The sequence below is a fragment of the Pristis pectinata genome, chromosome 1 (genome assembly GCF_009764475.1).
Source record: "Pristis pectinata isolate sPriPec2 chromosome 1, sPriPec2.1.pri, whole genome shotgun sequence".
Classification (NCBI taxonomy): Eukaryota; Metazoa; Chordata; class Chondrichthyes; order Rhinopristiformes; family Pristidae; genus Pristis; species Pristis pectinata.
This window is the reverse complement of record NC_067405.1, coordinates 121430404-121454229: the sequence shown is the minus strand read 5'-3', so window position 1 is coordinate 121454229 and position 23826 is coordinate 121430404. Positions and strand designations below refer to the sequence as shown.

Genomic DNA, 23826 nt, shown 5'->3' with positions numbered 1-23826 from the left:
ATGCCATCTTCTCACAGCTACCATTGGGCAGGAGTTTCAGGAGCTTGAAGTCCCATACCACCAGGTTCAAGACCAGCCACTTGCCTTCAATCATTTTGATCTTGAACCAAAAGGCACAATAGTGTCACTACAATTTAGAAACACTATGACCACTTTGATCACTTTGCACTAAATTGGACTTCGTATTTTTTATTTTAATTGTGTTCTCTCTTGTAAAAATTGTGTATAATTAATTTATTTTTTAATATTTTTCTTGTGAATACTGCTTATATGATGATATGTGTCTGTGATGCTGCTGCAAATATGTTTTTCATTGTACCTGTGCATACATGTACTTGTGCATATGACAAGAAACTTGACGTTGACTTCTAAAAAAAAATACACAAATGGGAGGATATCAAGTGGTGTGGAGGAACAGAAGGACTTTGGAGTGTTTGTCCATTGATTCTTAATGATAGCAGGACAGCTCAATAAGGCGATTAAGAAGGCACACCTGTGTGCCTTCTTTATTAGCTTAGGCAGAGAATATAAGAACAGAGAGGTTGTGCAAAAATTATACAGAATACTAGCTACCAGATCTCATTTTGATTTCTGGACATTACGTATGGAAGATGTGATTGCATTGGAGAAAATGCAGAGGATACCTATGAAAATATTGCCAGGACTGGAAAATTGTAGCTGTGAAGAAATATTGGATAAGCTAGGGTTTTTTTTGGAATAGAGGAGGATGAGGAGACACTTAATTGAGATGTGTAAAATTATGAAGGCCTAAATTGAGTAAATAGGAAGTACCTATTTTCCTTAGCAGAAGAGCCAAAAAAAAGAGGGTAAAATTTTAAAGTAATTGGTAGAATTAGAGGGGAGATGAGGAAACTTTTTTTTCATCCAGGTGATGGAAAGGATCTGGAATTCATTTCATGAAAGGGTTGTAGGCATAGAAGTCCTCATAACATTGAAACAGTGCTTGGAAGTGTACTTGAAAAGCTGTGACCTACAGGGCTATGGACCTAGTGCTGAAGGTGGGATTAGGTTAGGTAGCTGCTCTTTGATTGCTACAGATGTGATAAATTGCGTGGTCTTCTAATGTGTCGTAAATTTTCTAGAATTCCATGATTCTATTTCTATGCCCTAGTTGCTAGACTGGATCTTTGGGAAAACCAACAAGAGATAAACCCCTTAGGTCAAGTTGAGTTTATTGTCATGTTCACAATTCCGGTGAGGTACAGTACAATGAAAAACTTGCTTGCGGCAGCATCACAGGCACGTAGATATCTCATCCTCACCAATTCACCTACTGCAGATATTCTATCAGTGATGATATTGGTAAGAATGATTGCTACCTAGTCCTTGAACATCTGGCTTCACATGGAGGACACTCATTGTCATTTTGTCTTTGCTACCATTGTTCTAAATGGGACAGATTTAGAGCAGTTCTGAGAGCTCTAAACAGTCATTCATGAGGCCATCATGAGTCAGCAGCAGCAGCAGAATTATATTCCAGCACAATCTCACAGCCCAGTATATCCCATATTCTACCATTATTGTCAAGCTGGAGATCAAATTGCACAGCTAAACAATCCCATTAGCTCAAACCAAGTCAAAGACAAAAGTCAATATTCTCTCCTGCTAAGAGAACACGATTTTCTTGTTTGAACTGCAGGAACATAATTCGCCTACTCAAGAAATGAGACCAGGTACTGGTGTTGTAGTTAATTGTCTGAAGTGTGATCCTGACTGATGCTTATACCGATTCTGAATTGTGAATGTTTAACAGCGCCATGAATTTACATAAGGTGATAATTTAAGCATCAACCAGGTTGTAACATAATCCATCACATGAGCATAACCTATTTGAGGGTAGCAAAGTCCATTTTGTCCTATTCAGGAAATAAGACACTGGCATTGTCAGGAACATGTGTAATTTATTAGCTGATCCTCTGTCACTCAATATCTTTTGTTGACAGAGGAAGATCATTGAACAAGCATATAAAGAATCTTGGGATTCATGTAATCCATCTCATCATTTGGAAAAAAAAATTAATGATTTTCAGGAAGACCTTAGAAGAATGAGGGAGTATTCTTATTGAAATATATAATATCCTTAGATGGTAGGATAGGGTAATTACCAAAATGCTTCCACTATTGGGAGAATTCCAACTAAGAGGACATAATGACAATTATTATTTGTTATTATTAATGACAATTGATCATTTAAAACTGAGGTGCATAGGAACTTCTTTTTGCAGAGGACAGTGAATCTCTGAATTATCTTTCATAAAGTATAACATTATGGGGGCTAGGCCATTGGGGGTCTTTAAGTAGTAGAAGATAACTTTTTGAAAGATTGGGGGCCATGGGGAATGCATAGAAGAGAAGATAATGCCCAGGCCAATTAGCCATGATCATATTGAATGGCAGGTCAGACGAGGGGCTGAATTTTTCTGTTCTTCACTGAAGTGACTGACTGTGATTTAGGTATCATAGTGAATTATGCAGTGCAATGAAAGCATCAATTCAGTCTTAACATAATGATACACCAAACAGGACAGTCAATTTTACCATCCCTTTCATTCACTTTTTTCCTTTTGGTCTGTAAGTTGATATGATGCTTTTCAATGGTATTCAACATCATAAGCACTTTCCACCATGAGCAAATAATGTCAAAAATAATTAGTGATCCAGTTGCTCCTGAAATTATCTCCTTATGGCAATTGCTCCACTATTGTAGAGTCAGCATGAGCATCAGTCATCCAAATCTCTCTTCAGACAATTAACTAGTACCTTGACTACGACTTGTACAACTCCATCTTGAGCATCAGTTGGTCATAGGCACCTGAAGGCAGAAGTAGCAGTAAACCATGGGCCTAAGCAGCAGATGCCGAATGGAGAGAGTGTAGGAAGCTCAGCAACTCACGGACATGTACCAGTTCTTCAGCATTGTGGAAGCCATCTATGGTCACAATACCCAAGGCCCCAACCCATTGAGAGCTAGGAATGGGGCTGAACTCATCAGGGATAGAAACATTTGCTGGAGGGAACACTTCAAAGACCTCCTCAACCTCAAACCTGTGCTTTACATGAATGCATTTGACTTCATCCCTTTGCACCCCATTTGAGCCAGCCTTACTGACATTCATTGACCAACAAGTAGTTGAAGTCCATACACCAATAAAAATTAACAAGACCTCAGGAGCAGACTGTAACCCCACTGAAATCCTAAAAAAATCATGAAGAGCTTCAATTGCAAATCCACAGCCTCTCTGCCCATGTCTTAGAAGAGGAAGATATTCCAGGGGTCCAGGAGATGATATAATTATGAACATCCTCAAAAATGGAGACCCCTATCAATGGTTATCACAGAGGGGTTTCCTGCTGTCCGCCATTGGGAAAGCCATTGCCAGGGCCCTAGTCAACTGCTTTCTCCTGGTGTCAGAGAGCTGATTCCCAAATAGTGTGAATTCTGTCCATTCCAGAGGCACAGTGGGCAATTCCAAGAGAAATGCAGGGAGCAGTACATGGCCTTTTCGGATCTCACCTAAACCTTTGACTCCATCATGGTCAAAGAGCCATAAAGTTGTACAGCACAGAAGTGGGTCCTTTGGCCCACCACAGTCAAGCTGAACTTTTCACCTATTTACACTAATCCCATTTGTCTGCATTTGCTCCGTATCTTTCTATGCCTTGCCTATTTAAGTGCCTCTGTAAATGTCTTTTAAACATAGTCATTGTATCTGATTTCACCATCACCACTAGCAGTGCATTCCAGATATCAACCACACTGTGTGTAAAGGGAAAAAAAAATTCCCCTCAATTTCCCTTTAAAAACACCTTCCTCTCATCTTGTTTTTGATACACCTACCACAGGAAAAATTCTGAATGTCTGCCCTATCTGTACCTCTTACTATTTAATATTCCTCAGTCAGTTCACCTCTCAGTCTCCTTCACTCCAAAGAAAACAAGCTCAGTGTATCAGGATTTCCCCACACAAAGCCATGCTGACTAACCCTGATCAGCCCCTGCCTTTCCAAATGTACAAAAATCCTATCCCTTTGGATTTTCTTCAGTAATTTCCTTACCTCACTGTCCTGTGGCTTACACCTTCTTAAATAAAGGAACATTAGCTATCCTCCAGTCTTCTGGCACCTCACCTGTGGCTAACGAAGATGCAGAAATCTCCATCAGGGCCCCAGTTATCTCCTCCCTTGCTTCCCATAGCAACCTGGGATAGATCTCATCTGACCTTGGGGATTTATCAACCCTTATGTGTCCTATGACATCTGATATCTCCTCCACCTTAAAACTGACCTGCTCCAGAATATCCATGCATTCCTTCCTGAATTCTCTACCTTCCACTTCCTTCTTGGTGAATAAAGATGAGAAGAATTAATTTGTGGTCTTATGTCATGAGGAAGGATTAATAAGGAATCTTGTAGTTGTTGTCCCCTCCCACTCCATCACAGATATGTCAGTCCTTAGCCTCCTCTAATCCCAGGAGAATTCCAAATGCAAACTGGAGAAACAGCACCTCATTTTCCATCTTGGAACCTTGCAGCCTAAGGGCATGAATATTGAATTCTCCCAATTTAAGTAACCCCCAAACCCCCCCCAACACCCACCATGCCTCTTCTTTTCTTCCCTTTCCTAGCCTATCCCTCTGTCTTCTACCCCCCTTTTTTTCCTCATTACCTTTGACCCATCCCCTGGTATATCTGTTCTCCCCTCCTCCCCCGCACCTGCCTATCACTATCTCTTACCTGCAGCTACCTATCACCACCTTGTGCCCACCCTGCCTCCCCTCATTTGTCCACCTATCACTGCTCTGTTTTTCTATCCTATATATTGGGCTTCCCCTTTTCCTATCTTCAGTCCTGAAGAAGGGTCCTGACCCGAAATGTTGACCGCCTGCTTTTCTTCACAGATGCTGCCTGGCCTGCTGAATTCCTCCAGCATCATAGTGTTTTTCATCTTGTAGTTAAGGTTCCCCTAGGGGATAGTGATCATGATATGGTAGAAATCCAAATGCAGTTTGAGCATCTAAACGATAGGTCAGTAAGCAGTGTCTTCAATTTAAATAAGGTCAATTATAATAGGATGAGGGAGGATCTGTCTAAGGTGCACTGGGTAAACAAGTTAAGGGACAGATCAATAGAGGAACAGTGGTGGGTATTCAAACAGCTGATGTATAATGCTCAGCAAGAATTTACCCCAATCAAAAAGAGCGATTCCATGTGAAAGAGGCATAATCCGTAGGACATAAAAGATAATGTTAAATTGAAAACTAAGGTATACAAAGGGCTAATGGTAGACCAGAGGACTGAGAAGTGTTTAGGATCCAGCAGCAGAAGATGAAAAACTCATAAGAAGAAGGGAGAAAATTAATTTTGAGAGAAAACTTGTATGTAGTATAAAAACAAGAAGGAAATGTTTCTATGGATACATAAATAGGAAGAGAGTGGCTAAGGTAAATGTGGAGTCTCAAGTGATTGAGTCTGGTGAATTAATAACAGCAAACAAAGAAATTGCAGTAATGTTGATTAAGTTTTTTGCATCAGTCTTCACCGTGTAAGACATTGTTAACATCCCTAAGATATCAAATGGGCTAATTTCAAATAACAAGGCAGAACTTACAGAAGTCCCAATTACAAAGGATAAAGTATTGGAGAAACTTAAGAGGTTTAAAGGCAGACAAGTCACAGGACCTGGTGGACTGCACGCTAGGGTTTTAAAAGAAGTGACCACAGAGATAGTGGACCCATTGGTGGAAATTTTTCATAACTCGCTAAACTCCTGGAGGGTACGAGAAGATTGGAAAACAGCCAATATGACTCCCTTGTTCAAAAAAGGAGAAAGGCAGAAAGCAGGAAACAATAGGCCAGTTACTTTATCAGATGTTATTGGTAAGATACTAGAGTCAATAATCAAAGAGGAAATATCATTTAGGAAAGCTGAACATAATTAAACCTAATCAATATGGTTTTATGAAAGGTAAATCATGTTTTACAAATTTGCTCAAATTCTTTGAAAATGTAACAAGGAGAGTTGATAGAAGGGAACCTGTGGATGTAGTATATTTGGATTTCCAAAGGGCATTTGATAAGGTGCTACATAAGAGGTTGGTGCATAAATTAAAAACCCATGGTATCAGAGGAAGTGTGATAGAATGGATTTAAAATTGGCTATCTCATAGAAAACAGAGAGTTGGAATAACTGGGTCCTTTTCAGGCTGAAAGGAGGTAACTAGTGGAGTACCTTGGGGATCAGTTCTTGTCTTTAAATTGTTCACTATTTACATAAATGATCTGGAGCAAGGAACAGTATGCAAGGTTTCCAAATTTGCCAATGATACAAAAATAGGTGGAAGGGCATGTTGTGATAAGAATACTGTGATTGTGCAATGAGATATAGATAAATTGAGCAAATGGATAAAAGACTGGCAAATGGAGTTTAATGTGGGGAAGCTTGAGGTCATGTACCTTGGTAGGAGAAATCAACAGGCAGATTATTATCTAAATGGAGAGAGACTACGTGAGTGAATTTCAGAGGGATCTAGGTGCTCTAGTGCATGAGTCACAAAAAGCTAGCAGGCAGATCCAAAGGTAGTTAAGAAAGCAAATGGCAATTTGACCTTCATTGCAAAGGGGTTGGAATTTAAAAGTATGGAGACACCTTACAAAATTGAAACTACGGAAAAAATTTTAGGTCTTAATCCTTATCAGAAGGGCTTGATAGCGATAATTTATGATTTAATTATGAAAATACGTCTGGAAACATTAGACAAAATTAAGAATGAATGGGAAAGTGAACTCCAGACATCTAAACCTATAGACACTTGGAAGAAAATTCTTCATTTAGTCAATACATCTTCAATGTGTGCCAGACACTCGTTGATACAGTTTAGGGTAGTCCACAGGACCCATATGTCCAAAGATAAGTTAGCTCGTTTCTATAACCATATAAATACCTATATGTGATAGATGTAAATCGAATGTGACTTCTCTGACACATATGTTTTGGTCCTGTCCTCTTCTGGAAAAATATTGGAAAGACATTTTTAATATTATTTCAAACGTATTGAAGATTGATTTACAACCTCACCCTATCACTGCAATTTTTGGATTACCAAGGATAGAGTCTGGCCATTTATCTCCTTCCGCTAACCGTATGATTGCTTTTGTTACATTAATGGCCAAACGATCTATTTTGCTTAAATGGAAAGATCCAATACCCCCTACTACTTTTCAATGGTTTTCTCAAACTATATCATGTTTAAACTTGGAAAAAATTAGGAGTGGTACTGTTGATCCTTCGCTTAAATTTGAAGATATTTGGAGTCCATTTATTCAATATTTTCACATGATGTAGATCCCCTTTCAATAACTTTCCAACTTGGAGGAACGGACTTGACGACATAAATATTGCTCTGTTTCTACTGAGAAATTTTAGCCCAGTTTTTTTTCTTTTTTTTGTTGTTTGTTTTTTTTAAGAAAGTTTTTTTTGTTTAGTTTATATTGTTTATAATTTTTTATTGATTTGGTTTTTTAAAAAATTTATATAATAAATCTTTTTCTTTCCTTTCTTTTATATTATATTCATTTACTAAGAGATCATTGGATCTACAGATTTTTAAAAATATTTTATTGTTCTTTACGATTATATATGCTATGATTGTTATCCTGATCTCTTTGTATTACATGTATAAATATTGATGCTATATATCAATCTGTATTAATTTGAAAACTAATAAAAAGATTGAAAAAGAAAAGTAAAAGTATGGAGGTTTTGGTGCAATTGTACAAGATACTGATGAGGCCTTATCTGGAACACTGTGTACAGTTTTGGTCCCCTTACCTAAAAAAAAGACAGAGTAACATTGGAGGAAGTACAAAGGAAATTCACAAGGCTAATTACTGGGATGAAAGTGTTGCTCTACTGAGAGAAACTAAATAGTTTGGGCCTGTATTCCTTGGGGTTTAGAAGAATGAGGGGTGACCTTATTCAAACATATAAGATACTAAGGTGGCTTGACAGGGTAGATGTTGGGATGTCTTCACTAGTGGGAGAAAATCAAACAAAGGGACATAACTACTAGTTAAGGAGATGGTCATTTATAACTGACATACGTAGAAATTTCTTCTCACAGAATCTCTGGAATTCTCTATCCCAGCTGAATCGTTGGAAGTATTTAAACTGGAAGTGGATAAATATTTAAGGAATAGAGGATTATAGAGAAATAGCACAGAAGAGGAGTTGAGGTCATGGTGGATCAGCCATGATCACATTAAATGGTGGGGCAGATTGGCTTACTGCTGCTCCTGTTTTCTTGTGATTTTGTGTATTTAGGACCTCACCTACATCTCCTTGCTCCACTCATAGATTACCCCTTTGGTCCCTGAGGGGACCCACTCTTTCCCTGTCTACCCCCTTGTTCCTGATATACTTATGGTGGAACACCCTCTTTGCATTCAGCTAGCCTCAGAAACTTATCTCCATCTTGTGCTTGCTCCATGACAGCATGAAAGCCATGATATTAACTAATTAACTACGAACTGAACCATTCTCAGTGAAGACTGGTGTAAAACAAGGCTGAATCGTCGCTCAAAACTTTTCTCGATTTTTCTTGGTGCAGTGTCCCATCTCAACTCCAGTGAACTTCCTGTAGAAGTGGAACTAATGAAACTGTTCAGCCTGTGGTGACTCCACTCCAGAACCAAGACTACTCGATCTCTGGTAGTCCAGCTACACTACTGCAAACCTATGCTTGTATTTGCACGCTTAAAGGCCAAGCTCCAAGACAAAATTGCCTCTTTCACTGAAGCATATGAAATGATGGGCCTTACAAGACAAAGGACCTCTATCAATCTGTCCCTCTGCACCACACTACCCTCCTGTAATGAACATTCACAGTGAGACCCTAAAAACCATGGACTATTTTCCGTACCAGCTTCAATGTGCCAATATCGTCTTTGGATGTTTGAAGAAAAGGGTATTTGAAGATCAAGACCTCAGGCCCAGCTCATAACTCATACACTACTGGGCAAGAGTGATCCCTGCCCTCCTGTTTGCTTCTGAGACTAGGTCACCTATAGAGGCATCTCAGGGTACTTGAAAAATACCAATACAGTCTTTGCAAAAGTCCTCCAGATTCACTGGAAACTCAAGCAATCCAAGGCTGGTATGCTTTCTCAACCCAACGTCACCAATAGTTAAATGCATTTGTCTACACTGGGCAGGGCATATCATTCATGTGCTTGACACTGGACTTCTGAAATTCATTCAACTCTAAGCCCTGTCATGGGAGAAAATTACCAGGCAAACTGAGGAAAAGAATCAAGGATGTGTTCAAAGCCCTCTTGAAATGCAACATCTCACTAACCCATGGGAATATCTGCACCCACCCCGCCCCAGTACTCCAGTGGAGGAGGAGCATTCAGGATGGTGTTGAGAACTTCAAGGTCACGAATTGGGAGCACCCAGAGGCCTTGCAAATGCAGTAGAAGTAATGTACCAACTCATAAACCACCCAGCCAACCATTGACCACAACCTGCCCTTTTCTGGAAGGATCTGCTCTTGCAATATTGCTCTCATTAGCCACCTTGGAACACAAGAAAATAGGAGCAGGAGTTGGCCATTTGCCTTACTTGCCTTTTAATCTGATCATGGTTTATCTAACCCAGGCCCCAACTCTGTGCCAGATCCCCATTGCTCTCAATCCCCCAATCTTTCTAAAACAAAAACCTCACTTTAAATACTTCCAATGAGCTAGTCTCCACAACTCTCAGAGATGAAGAATTCCAGAGATGCACCATCTTCAGAAAGCCAGAGTGGATCAACAGCCAGAGTGTGAAACCAGAGTGGATGCAAGTCATCAACCCCAAGGGAATGCTTAAGATAAAAAAAACGACTTTCAATCATGTGAGGTCGATCAGAATCAGGTTTATTATCACTGACTTATATGACGTGAAATGTGTTGTTTTGCGGCAGCAGCAGTGCAAAGACATAAACGTTACTATACATTACAAAAATAGTGCAAAAACATAATGATACATTATGTAAACATAGTGTATCACTTTATATTCCCTTCCTCCACAGCGAGAGATTCTCATATGGTGATCCATTTCACACTTGCGGCCAAGGAGATATTTGTTATGATTGTTACAAACTCTTGAGAACACGGTTGGTGCCCGACGCTGGCACCTGTGAATCGTGCTCACCTTTGTCTCCCGAGTCATTGTTACTTACGTACATTGCTAATTATTTCAAACTATTATTTTGGAAAATTGAATTTTTAGGTGGATGATGGAAATCCAAATCTAAGTAAGGAATTCCTTCTCATATTGGATAATTGTCACAATGCGACTGTATGGTGCAGTGCTCCAACGACAGTAACTACATCGTCATACTATTTAATTCATGTCAGCTCCTGATCCGTACTACAGTCTGAGGGGGTCTGACAATGACTTACGCTGTTTATTTCTCCTCTCTGCGTTTAACCAGCAGGGTTAGCAAGCTTGCTGAATGAGCTGGTGTTTTAGCGTCCAGTTGTGTAGTTTGCTTTCGCGGGTAAAGAAATCTGCTTCAAACATCTGAACACTCAGGAAGTAATGTGCTGACCAATGTAAATCGCTGCTTTCCAAAGATCATACACTTTTCGCGAGCTAACCCCCAAACAAATAGGTGCAATCAACTTCAAATCGCGTTATGGAAAGTTGGCACGTGTAATGAAATACAGTATATATTTTATTTTTAAATATTTATTATAAAATGTAATAAAAATGTTTTGTTCAAAGATCTTTTCTCATAAAAGACCACGATTTCGAAACATTTCTGTCAACAGCCTCGTTACAGTAGTGGTCTCACAAACTTTGCGCACCGTATCCCGAGCACTTGTCACATCAGGCGCGGTTTCCAAGCAAAAAGCCATTTCAAAACCGGCTTTCACAAAAAAGTGCCAAGAATATCTATGAATTCCAATTTTCATTCAACTAGCTTTTCAAGTAAAACGAAAGAAACTGTAAAAAAACCCAAAATATATAGTATTTAAGTATATTTACACAGATACATTAAACATGATCAGAGAATAAAGTCACATTAACAGTACATTGCAAGTCACTGTGGATTTCACGAATTCGTTCAGCAACAAACACTTCGGCATGCAGAACGAAGGACGAGTCGTACTCGAAATATATTAAGCCTTTGTAGGAGTTCAGTGCACTTATTTCATTCATACTTCAATTGTGACAGTGCTGGAATTGTAACTCTGTTTTCTGTACTGGTCGAGCCATAATCTGAGTTCCGAGATCTTATAACCCTCCGGCCCCCTCCCTCCTTGATACACCACTTTCTGATTTTGAAGGACGTAGAGCCTTTCAAAGTAAGCGCCGTAGGCAGCGTTGGAAGAATTGTCCATGCCGTCTGCCACTACAAGGCAGCCGGGGCTCTCCTCCTCCATCAGATTGGCCGCTTTCAGACGGTCTTCCATGCAACGGTGCTTTGGGATATCATAAGGGGCATCGGTACTGATCCAGCCGTCTGAAGGGTGGGCTTCCTCAATGTAGACCAGGAGAAAGTCTGCAATGTCTGCATGCTGGGTGGCTACCCGCTGGAACGCCTTGAGGCGCGCCATGAATGGGGGTCAAGTGCAGCTCCCAAAGTTGAGAACCAGGGGCCTCGCACCTCGGCTGTAATCGAGCAGCCGAACCCTCCGGTGTTCTCGCAGTTCCACCACCTCGGGGTTTGGAGCCGGTGAGCCCACGTGGGCGGATTTGAAGAAGTCCAGCTTCTGGCCGTGCCAGATCGCTTTGAGAGATTCGAGAGTAAACATTCGGTTTGTGTCCGAGACGCACAGGGGAGGGTCGTCGGCATTTCCTTCGCTCTGTTCGCTGGATAACAGCCGTTTACGGATGCACAAGATATCAAGGAGACAGAGAAAAAGGGCGGTCACCAAAAACCGGGGCAACAGGATCAACGCTGCCACCCCCTCTTTCAGGACGTTCATGGTTTGACTTTGGTCCTTGCTTTCTCTCAGTAGTATTTCCCGAGTGCTGTGACTGAACAGCCACGGCTCGCCCTCTTTTAAAACACCCGTGTTGAATGAAGGCAGCCCCCGCCTCCACGTAGACCCGCCCCTCGGGATTACTCAGCACCTACCGAGTACCTCGTAAAGGAGACGGCGAAAGGGAGAGTAGAGGGTGAAGAGGTACGGGCAGCTTGCAGGACCATGCATCAAATAGCTATTAGTCTCTCTTCCTTTCAAATTATAGTTTAATCGAAGGATGAAGTAAAACATGTAATGATCCGGAAGTTGGTTTTTAAAAAGCACGAAAGCGGACGTAAACGCAAGCAAATTTAATTATGTGACCAAAGAAAGAGAGTTCAACCCAGTAAACTAATGCTCGATCTCACAAACTGTTTCAAGGGCGGAGAGCAAAAATAATAAAAGTATAGACTGTTTCCAAAGTTTGAACTCATACGACCTTTTCATTGAAACCTGTTTAGAGCGATATTGCGAAGGATAATTACATTGCCGCGTAATTCTTTAATGAAAATTGGAGTTAATACACAATGCGAGCTGCATAAAATACGTGTGGTTTGGTATCGAATACGCTAAAGCTCGAAGTAAAAAATGCTGCTTATAATGAAGTATGCAACATAACACGAAGAATCAGTGTCTTTTTAATGTGTTAACATTTTAAAGACATCGACGTTAGCTGATTAAAATGTATTGCTTGTGTATCCAAAGCAGTTTAATTGCAGTAATTTTTTTCCGTAATCTTACATTCTTTTGGGTCGCGGCGTTCTAGAGAATATTTGCAATTACACTCAGCTGTTTATATTATTGAACAACTTGTGCGAATTATACGTACATGAACATGCATTTCTTTTGGAATTATTGCTTGTTTGAAATATTTACTCTATTTTGAGATTTGGAAATAATTTTTTAAAGTAATTTGAGTCAGTTTGATTTTTGGTGTCGTTGTGCGTTGTGTGTACTTGCACATGAGGACACAGAACTCAGTCGCCTTTAGGGGGAGCTATTGGCTGGCTGGTGTCTAAACATTTGAACATTTCTTGTTTTCTATTGGAGCGCCATAATACGAGAATTTTTGTTACTCTGTGCAAGCCGGCGTAAATAAACGTCATTATACATGCAAAGGAACACCAAAGTAAATGCTCCGGTAACTTACATTCTATGTACATTTATATACTACTAAGATGCTAGGAGTTTCCAAACCTAGTATATTTTCAGAAGCATTTACCATTAAATGTTTCTAGGAGAAATTAGGTGTTCCGTTATTTCGTTGTAATTTAAAATCTGCTAGAGTCTGCAGTCAATTGGGAACATCGGAATAAAATTCCTTGATGCCAGTAATATTCCAAAAATCTATTAGTCTCACTTTGAACATATTCAACAGCTGATAATCAAAGTCCTTTGAGCAAAGAAATTTCTCCCCCTTCTAGTTCTAAATAGCAATACCTTTATCTCGAGACTAAATAAAAACAGAAAATGCTGGAAATACTCAGTAGGTCAAAGTCAAAGTCGAGTTTATTGTCATGTGCACAAATACATGTGTGCACAGGTGCAATGAAAAACTTGCAGCAACATTACAGGCACATAACATCATTTAAGCAGCATTCATAAGAAATACAAACTAAACATTTTTTACAAGAAACAACACAATTAAAACAAAAAAAAACGAGTCCATTTTAGTGCAATGTGATGCAAGGTCAGGTCGCACCAGTAGAAAGAGAAACAGAGATAATGTTTCAGGTTGAAGACTCTTCATCAGAACTTTGACTTTGACCTGAAGCGTTAACCCTGTTTCTTTGCCCACAGATGTGTCCTGACCTGCTGAGTATTTCCAGCATTTTCCGTTTTTAGTTTAGATTTCCAGCATCTGCAGTTTTTATTTTCCCTTATCTTGAGATTATGCTCCTTAGTTTGAGACTCACCAGCAAGAGAAAACAGCCATTTGGCATCTATTCAGTCATTTCTTTATATTATCTTGTGTGGTGAATCTTCCTGGCATGCAGTCACTGTAATGGAAATAAGTTCCACATTTGGGGGACTCACTGGTATGTCTGTCACTACATGCAGTCGCTGGACTCCAAACGGAGGATGGTGTTGGGATTCTTGAGACAGTATAACCTGTCACAAGAGAGCTTTGGATGCCATGATATTGAGGAGAGGACATTGGGGTAAAAGGTGAGGGGGAGGAGGGGATATTGGGACTCTGCATTTTCACTGAATGGCACAGTACCAAGGATGTGGAAATTTAAAGTCAAAGTCAGTCAGTTAAGGGTAGGTGAGAGAAGAGCCTGGGTGGGGGGCTCCATCAGGATAATCCGGCCCTGTAGGCTGCAATGAGATTACCTCTTCTAAATTCCAGTTAGTAGAGGTAAATTTTTATCAATCTTTTCTCATAGGACAATGTAATTATCCCAGAAATCAATCTAGCCACACCACCTTCAAAACTAATATATTCCTTTTAAGATAAACAGGCTAAAAGAACATACAGTACTTCAAGTGTAAATTCAACAAAGTCCAGTACTGTAGTAAGACTTTCTTACTTTTGGACTCTATTAAGGAGGCCAGTCTATCATTTGCCTTCTGGATTGCTTGCTTTGTCCATATTATGGTCAATCGGGTACCTTCTTGGCTACAGACTTAACTTGCTTATATTACCCTTTGAATCTTCTGGACAGTTTGTTATCCAGCTGGGATTGCATTATGAGTGTACTTGACATGTTACATGTGTCATTAATTTAGGTTATAACATTTGAATGCCTAGTCCTGCTGCTTGTGGCACCCCACTGATAAGAGTCTGTCAATCCAGAAAAGATGCATTCATTTTTACTTTCTCTTTTCAGTCCTTCAGTCTTAATGATGCTAATACACTGGCCCCAACCCTTTTAGCTCTTATGTAACAACCTTTAGTGTGGTATCCTATAACAGACCTTTGAGAATACAGATTGGAGGGAACCAGTGGATGTAGTCTTATTAACAGTCTCTGAAACAACTTACTTGGTTTATCAACACAAATTCCCTTCTATAAATCTATAGTTAAGAATTGTGGTAAGATTAATCTATAAAAGAAGATTGTTAAAAAGACAAAAATGAACCGTACATAATATTAAGGATCAAGGTAATAAATATGAAATATAGGATTATAGCTGAAGTGCTTTTTGATTGCAAGAGGGAAAATAATCCAATGATTATCCTTGTGGGGTGCCCAAATGAAGTATTGGGGATACAAAGAGCTAGCAAGTAATTCACTAAAATTAACAAGTTCTTCCATGAATATGACAGTTTCAATGAAAATAAATTTGCTGAGAAATTTTATAGATTGCTTAAGGGCTATAAGTAAGATGCAAATCCCTTAAACAGAGCATCAATCATCTGAATTGAAATTGGTGTAAATACACAGCAGGCCAGGCTGCATCTAGGGGAAGAGAAACCAGTTCTGATGAAGGGTCTTTGACCTGAAACATTAACTGTTTCTCTTCCCACAGATGTGATATATCCTGCTGAGCATTTTACAGCATTTTCCATTTTTATTTTAATTTTCAGCAGTCATCTGAAGATTGCCAATAATGAGGTCTGGCAAAAAAAAAGACAGCATAATCAGTGTTAGACTCAAATGACCAGATTGAGTGTATCTTAATCAATTAGTGATTTGTTCTTTAGTACAGATATATTAAGATATATTGACTTTGTGTGTAAGACCAAGAAGGTATTACACTGGATTTCTTTTCTATTGCATTGTTTAATTGTATTGAAGTAGCAACAAAGGAACTTGCAAGTTTGATTAGTTGATGAAGTTTGTGTGACTGTTGCAGGACACCACAGATCTCCAAGAAATGGCGCAAGTCCACCACCACAATGGATAAAGGGAAACCCACACTATAAACCCTGATCAATCTTTGTGGGCAGATTTCATCAAAGTCAGTGATGAGTACCAACCCTCAATCGAATGGAAAATCTAAGCTATTTGTGTTTGAATGCAGAATGCAAGGAAAAATTACAAATGGTAATTAAGGGTAGGGATCCATTAAAGAAACTGAGAAAGAACTATGCATGGTTGGATGTGGTGCTTGGCATGATTCTCCTGTAGGATGCTTGGGATTACGTACGTGATGAAATGAGGAGGTATGGACTATTTAGCCCCTTGAGCCTGCTCTGCACTTCATAGAAGTAGAAAAGAAAGAAAGAAACATACCCTGGTGGTTGAAGTCAGTAAGCAATGGGTAGCAGGTCATTTGGTCTCTTGAACTTGCTTCACGACTGATTAGGAGTGTAATTCCAATTGCCATTTTTGCTCCCCATCTCTTGATGCCCTAACTTAACAATTTCTCTCATAAAATGAAAGGCTTAAAATTGGAAGTTTGGATAAGATAAATTATATAAACATAAAATACAGGAATAGGAGCCTGCTCTGCCATTCAATATGATTGTGGCTGATTGTCCAAATTCAGTGCTCTGTTCCTGCTTTCTCCACTTTGCCTGATCCTTTTGGCCCCAAGAACTATATATAACTCCTTAGAGTTAAACAGCACAGAAACAGGTCTTTCGGCCCACCATGTCCATGCTGGCCTTTTTGCCCATGCATAAATCCCGTTTGCCCGCATTAGGACCAGATCCTTTTATGCCTTGCCTATTTAAGTGCCTGTTTAAATTCCCCTTAAACATAGTGATTGTAGTTGATTTCACTACCTCTTCTGTCAGCAGGTTTCAGATATCAACCACCATCTGTGTAAAAAAAACTTACCCCTCAGACCCCTTTAAAGCACGTTCCTCTCACAAACTATGCCCTCTTGTTTTTGATGGCCCTACCATTGGAAAAAGGCTTTGACTATTTACCCTATCTATGTCTCTTATATTCTTATATACTGCTATCAGGTCATGCCTCAGCCTCATTTGTTCCAGGGAAAACAAGCCCAGCCTATCTAATCTCTTCCCTTAATCAAAGTCCTCCAATCCAGGAAACATCCTGGTGAATCTCCTCTGTACCATCTCTAGCATATACACATTCTTCGATGTATCCTGAACTCTGTATGCTCTATGTTCTTCTCTTTGGTAAATACAGATAAGAAGTGTTCATTTAGGATCTCACCCACATCCCCTGGCTCCACACATAAATAACCCATTTGGTCATTCCTATTATAGAATGACTCAGAATTCTCCTTAATCTTACCTGCCAAGGATATTTCATGGCCTCTTTTTGCCCTCCTAATTTTCTTAAGTATTCTCTCACACCCTCCATATTCCTCATGGAACTTACTTGATTGTAGTTGTAGTATATTGAATATCTTTAATGATTTGGTTGAATTGTCTTCTATGGTAGAGAATTATACAGGTTTACCACCTTCAGTTTGAAGAAATTTCGCCTCATCTCAGTCCTATATGGCCTCGGTAAAGCAGCCAACATAATCAAAGACCCCTCTCACCCTGGACATTCTCGCTTCTCCCCCCTCCCATCGGGCAAAAGATACGAAAAGCCCAAAAATACATACCACCAGGCTCAAGGACAGCTTCCCACTGTTATAAGACTATTGAACAGACCTTTTGTACATTAAGATGGACTCTTGACCTCACAATCAACTACATTATGGCCTTGTACCTTTATCCTCTGCCTGCACTTTCTCTGTAGCTGTAACAATATATTTTGCAGTCTGTTATTGCTTTTCCCTTGTATTACCTCAATGTGCTGATGTAATGAAATGATCTGTATGGATGGCATGTAAAACAAAGTTCTTCACTGTACCTTGGTACACGTGACAATAATAAACCAAATTACCCCTTATCCATAGTCTCTGACCCCGGGTCATGAACTCCCACACCATCAGGAACATCCTTTCTGCACCTAGTGAATCCAGTACTGTTGAATTTTGTAGGTTTATATCAGATCCCCTCTTATTCTTCTAAACTCTACAAAACATAGGAATCATCAACCCAATCTCCCTTCATACATCATTCCTGCCATTCCAGGAATCAGTCTAGTGAACCTTTGTAGCACTCGTTCCATAGCAAGAACATCCCTCATCAGATAAGGAGATCAAAACTGCACACAATACTCAAGGTGTGGCCCCAGTACAAGTACAGCAAGACATCCCTGCCTCTGTACTCAAACCCTCTTGCAATGAAAGCCAATATACCATTTGCCTTAAGTGTCCACTGCACCTGCTTGCTTACCTTAAGTGCACAAGGATACCCAGATCCTGTTGCACTTCCCCCTTTCCCAACCTATGGCCATTCAGATAATAACTTGCCTTCTTGTTTTTGCCACCAAAGGGGCAAACCTCACATTTATCCAAATTATACTGCATCTGCCACACATTTGCTCACCACTTTAACCCGCCCAAATCGCTCTGCATCCTCCTCACAGTTCAAACACCTACCCAGCTTTGTGTCATTAGTAAACTTGGAGATATTACATTTAATTCCCTCATTTACATAATTAATGAATATTGTAAATAGTTGCAGAACTAGCACTGATCCCTTCAGGACCCCTTTAATTACTACCTATCACTTTTAAAAAAGACCAGTTTAATACTACTCTTTGTTTCCTTTCTGCCAGCCAGTTCTCTGTCCATGTCAATATCTTACCCCAATCCCATGTACTTTAACTTTGCACATTGATCTCTTATATGGAATCTTATCGAAAGTTTTCTTAAAAGTCTAAATGCACCACATCTACTCATTCCCCTTCATCTATCCTACTAGTTATGTCCTCAAAATATTACAATCAATTTTTCATGCATGATTTCCCTTTCATAATTTCATGTTGTCTTTGTCTGATCTTGTCACTGTTTCCCCAGTGCTCTACTATTACACCTTTTATAGTGATTTGGATAAAATAAAATTGGTAAGGTTTATACTTAATAAGGAATCTGATTTCCTGATGACATCTATATTGACATTTTCGGGGTCTATAAAAGGATGAAGGGCATAGATAGTCAAAGTCTTTTTCCCAGGGCAGGGGAGTCTAGAACTCAAGGGCTCAGGTTTAAAGTGAGAGACGAGTCACTTAAAGGTGAGCTGAGGACAAGTTTTTCACAAAGGGTGGTGGGTGCATGGAACAAGCTGTCAGAAGAGGTAGTAGACTCAGATACAATGCAATTTTTAAGAAGGCATTTGGATACATACTTAGATAGGAAAGTAGTAGAATGATACGGGCCTAATGCCCAGAGGAGCTTCACCAGGTTGATTCTGGAGATGAGGGGGTTAGCCTATGAAGAGATATTGAGTCACCTGGGACTATACTCGCTGGAATTCAGAAGAATGAGAGGGGATCTTATAGAAACATATAAAATTATGAAAGGGATAGAAAAGATAGAGGCAGGAAAGTTATTTCCACTGGTAGATGAGATTAGAACCAGGAGACATAGCCTCAAGATTCGGGGAAATAGATTTAGGACAGAGATGAGAGAAACTGCTTGTCCCAGAGAGTAAGTGAATCTGTGGAGTTTTCTGCCCAGGGAAGCAGTCGAGGCTACCTCATTAAGTATAATTAAGACACAGTTAGATAGATTTTTGCATAGTAGGGGAACTAAGGGTTATGGGGAAAAGGCAGGTAGATGGAGCTGAGTCCACGGCCAGATCAGCCATGATCTTATTGAATGGCAGAGCAGGCTCGATGGGCCAGATAGCCTATTCCTGCTCCTATTTCTTATATTCTGAATGCAGGCAAATGAGATTAGTGTAAATAGACATCACAGTCAGCTTGGGCTAGGTGGGCCAAAAGGGCCCCTTTCTGTGCTGTACAGCTCTAGGACTCCGGAGGTACCAGGAACCCAGAGGTAATATCAATTGGCAATGTCAAGAAGGACAGAAAACAAGTAAATCCATGGAGTAATTAAATGAGGACCAGACCACATATGGGGAATTTGGGAGTTTTTTGCTGGTCTTTCATGGGATTGTTATCTTCCTTAGTGATTCTGCCCATTGAGGGATATATGATAATTTCCTACTTTAGACGTCTTTTCAGGAGGAGTCAGTATCACTCGTTGAGTATAGTTTGGAACAACAAAATTCCCTAACATAGGCTAGTAGGAGGAGAAAGAGTACAGAGAGAAAAGATGAGAATTAATCAGATAGTTCATGACAATGATGGTGATGTGCTTTTTATATGCTTTGATTATGAGGTCAACCATTGTATCAATGAACCAAAAAATACCTTGCATATTTTCCAACTTTTTGAACCTTGTGTTTTTTATTTAAGAGCATATAGTCCATTTTATGAGCTTATGGACTCAGAATGGATAGGAAACTAATGGAAAGTTTTATGCCAACAATAGATTAGGATTGCAACAAGATTGCACCCTGCTGCTTGATTTATTTAGTACTAGTAATAATGAATTTTTCATGAGAGATGACACTGGAGAAATTTTTCTTCATTTATTCACTTAAGGATATGGATGGAACTGAAAATGCCAGCATTTATTGTCCATCTCATCCTAATTGTTCCTGGAATTAAGGAGGAAGTAAGCAGCCACTTTGGTGGGTCTGGAGTCAGATATAGGCCAGAGCAGGTAAGGTTGGTAGATTTTCCTCCTTGAAGAACATTAATGAAGCAGATGGGATTTTAGAATAATCTAGTGGTTTTACAGTTACCATTACAGAGACTAGCTATCAATCCTAATTCATTTCATTACTTGAATTTAAATTCCCCAGCTACCATAGTTGGATTCAAACTATGTCTCTGAATCCATAGTTTAGAACTTCGGCTGCAAGTTTAGTAATTTAACCAATATGCTATTTTACCACTTATGTGACAAGATTGTAAACACTCAGCTTTTCAAATGACAAAATATATTTGCAGGAATTGATTGATTTATTATGCCCAAAGAGGAGAAAATTTGGAATACACCTTAACGGGAAGAAGATTGTAATTTAAAAATAATATAAGTATGTATATAAACCTAAAGGGAATGCAATTAACAGCAGGTTTTAGTAAAAATAAAAATGTGAAGTATTTGAAGAGATTTTTCCCCCAAATTATTATACAAATCTGAACAGTAGTACATCAGACAAGCTGATGAGCAAAAAATAAATGGCTTGGCTGCGACGAATATCGGGAGTATCCAGCTTGGAAATAATCAAGTCTGATATAAAAGAATACAGCTTGAGCAAGGAACAATATGGAGAAGGTCCAAGAAAGATTTATGTGGCTGTTTGGGCATATATTATGAATGGATACATCCATAATCAAGGTCATCCCAACTTAAGTTATCAAGCTGTAGTGCAGGGACAACACTTGAATTGTGCATATTCAGAGGCCAAGCTCCAAGTCATCATTAACTCATTCCATGAAGGAAATAAAGAGAGCGGGGTTACACTTAACATCCACAAAACAAAAGTCCTTTAGCATCCTATCCCTAGTCTATATCATCACCCTCTGATGATCATGGTTCATAATGAGACCCTGGAAAATGTGGACCATTTCCTAAATCTTGGGAATCATCTCTTACTGAAAGCTAAAAATGATAATGAGATTCACCATCACATTCAGTGGGCCAGTACACCCTTTGGCCTTCTGACAAAATGAGTGTTTGAAGCACAAGACCTCAAAGCTCATGATCTATCTGGAGTGATTAATGCCTTCCTGTATGCCTCCAGGACATGAACTACCTACACTAATTACCTCAAAGCACCATAGAGATACCACCAGTGCAGTTTCTTCAAAATCCTCCAAATCCATTGTCAAAATAAGAGAACCAACATTGGTGTCCTTTCCCAGGCCAACGTCCCCAGCAACGAAGCCCTAATTACACTGTCAGCGCCGATGGGCAGATCTTGTTTGCATGTCCAACACCAGACTTCTGAAATAGACACACATTTCTGAGTTCTGTCATGATGAAAGATTAACAGGTCGATGGAAGAAAGTTTTCAAGGATGTTTTCAAAGCCTCCATGAACAATATAACTTCCCCACTGATGTCTGGGAATCCCTGGCTCATAACTGTACAAAATGGAGGAGCATGCAAGATGGCATTGACAAGCTTTAAGTTGATTTGCTGGGAGCACATAGATGTCTGGCACCAACATACAACCTGCCCACCCACCTCATCACACACCTTCTGCCTGTAGTGTTCCAGTCCTTGGATCCCACATTGGCTTAATCAGCACTATTAGAAGTGGAAGCAAACATGCTCAAGCTCAAAGGATTGCCTAAGAAGAAAAAGGCAGCTAGGATACCGTTAGGTCCTTGCATATATGGGAATGATACAAGAAAACAGGATTAACTAGTGAGGCTGGAATCTCAAGTGACTGTTTACAGATAGACTGAAATGGCCATTGCTTATTCAGAATCAACAACAATGGGGTAAATCTGCAAATGTCACTGCTTCATTGCTAGTTGGGAAAGCCAGAACTAGTTATCAAGGCCATAAAAATTTCAAGCAAATTGCTGCGATTAGTATCTAAGGGAAATGCACATAAAAACAGAGAGAAATTGCCTGATGACAATGGGTCCATAGAGAATGGCCAACTAGCTGCAGTTTTTATGTCAGCAGGCTCTGGACTTCCATGCATTGTGGAAGTATGGGGGTCTGTGTCACCATTGTGTCTGGGGGCGTTCAGTAATAATGTTTCTGGCCACTCAGCACAAATCTGGCCACTGTGCTGAGTGGCCAGAAACATTTCATATCTGGTCCCTCAGCATTATGCTAGCATTAGCTGCTGTATCTGGTGTGGCTGCATTCACTTGAACTGAGCCTGCAACTCTCATAAAAAAGTTCTCTAAAGATAAATGGTTTGATTTTTAAAAACTTTATTTTAATTAATATTAATGTTTTAATTAACTTACTTCAGATACTTACGTAACATGAATTTATATCAAGAATTTTTATGTTTTTGAATTTACATTTTTCCAACTGTTTCTGATAATGACACAGTGACACAGCTGTTAATGGAGATGCCTAACTGCTCCAGTGACCTGGGCTTGATCCTGAGCTCAGGTTCTGAGTGTGAAGTTTGCATGTTCTTCCTGTGACTGCATGTGTTTTTTTTGGGTGCTCTGGTTTCCTGCCCGTTGGTAGGTTAATTGGCTAATATAAACTACTGCTAGGGTAGGTGGGTGGCAGGAGAATTAAGGGAGCAATTGGTGGGCATGTGTGAGGTTACAGGGAAATAAATAGGGGAATGGAACTGATGGGAATGGTCTAAGAACCAGCATAGACTTGATGGGCTAAATAGCCTCCTCCTATGTCGTAAGGTGATATGCAAAACAATTGCAGACATTAAAACAATGAAAAGGCATTCTGACATATTATGGCAGTCTGTGGATGTGGCTGTTTTTTGCTGCAGCTGAGGCTTAGTTGCCACTTGTGGCTCACATTGCTTCATGGAACAGCAGTGGCAATGAAGTCTCAAGGGTGCTGGGGGCCGACAGGCTACGGAAGGTTAGTGTGGCTAGTATGCATCTGATCACAAGTTGTGGCCCAATTCCAGCACAATCCTGACCAATGCTAACTTTATATAGGAATTCATTAGACCACTTCAGATTGCTATAAAGTGGAGGGGGAGTACAGGAAATATTAACAAGGATGTTGTCAGAATTGAGAAGATAGAGCAATCAAAAAATACTGCACAGTCTGAGGTTCTTATCTCTCAAAAATATATAGGAAGATGAGACTTAGCTCTTTAAAAATATGATGAACAATAAAAAAAACATTTGCATTCATATAGTACCACTGATATAGTAAAATATTACAATGTCCTTCACTGTAGTGATGTTAAACAGAATCTGATATGTAGCCACAGAAGATGATGTCAGGACAGAGGTAGATTTTGGGAGTGTCTAAAAGGAGGAGAGAAAGGTGGAGAGA

At 39.7% G+C, this 23826-nt stretch overlaps 1 protein-coding gene across 1 annotated transcript; it reads right to left on the bottom strand.

Annotated features, from left to right (window-relative positions):
- Positions 1-10736: 10736 nt before the first annotated feature.
- On the bottom strand, positions 10737-12085 carry dio3a (iodothyronine deiodinase 3a). The gene has a single exon (XM_052022551.1). The coding sequence runs from the start codon at positions 11994-11996 to the stop codon at positions 11223-11225; it is 774 nt and encodes a 257-aa protein (XP_051878511.1). The 5' UTR covers positions 11997-12085; the 3' UTR covers positions 10737-11222.
- Positions 12086-23826: the final 11741 nt, after the last annotated feature.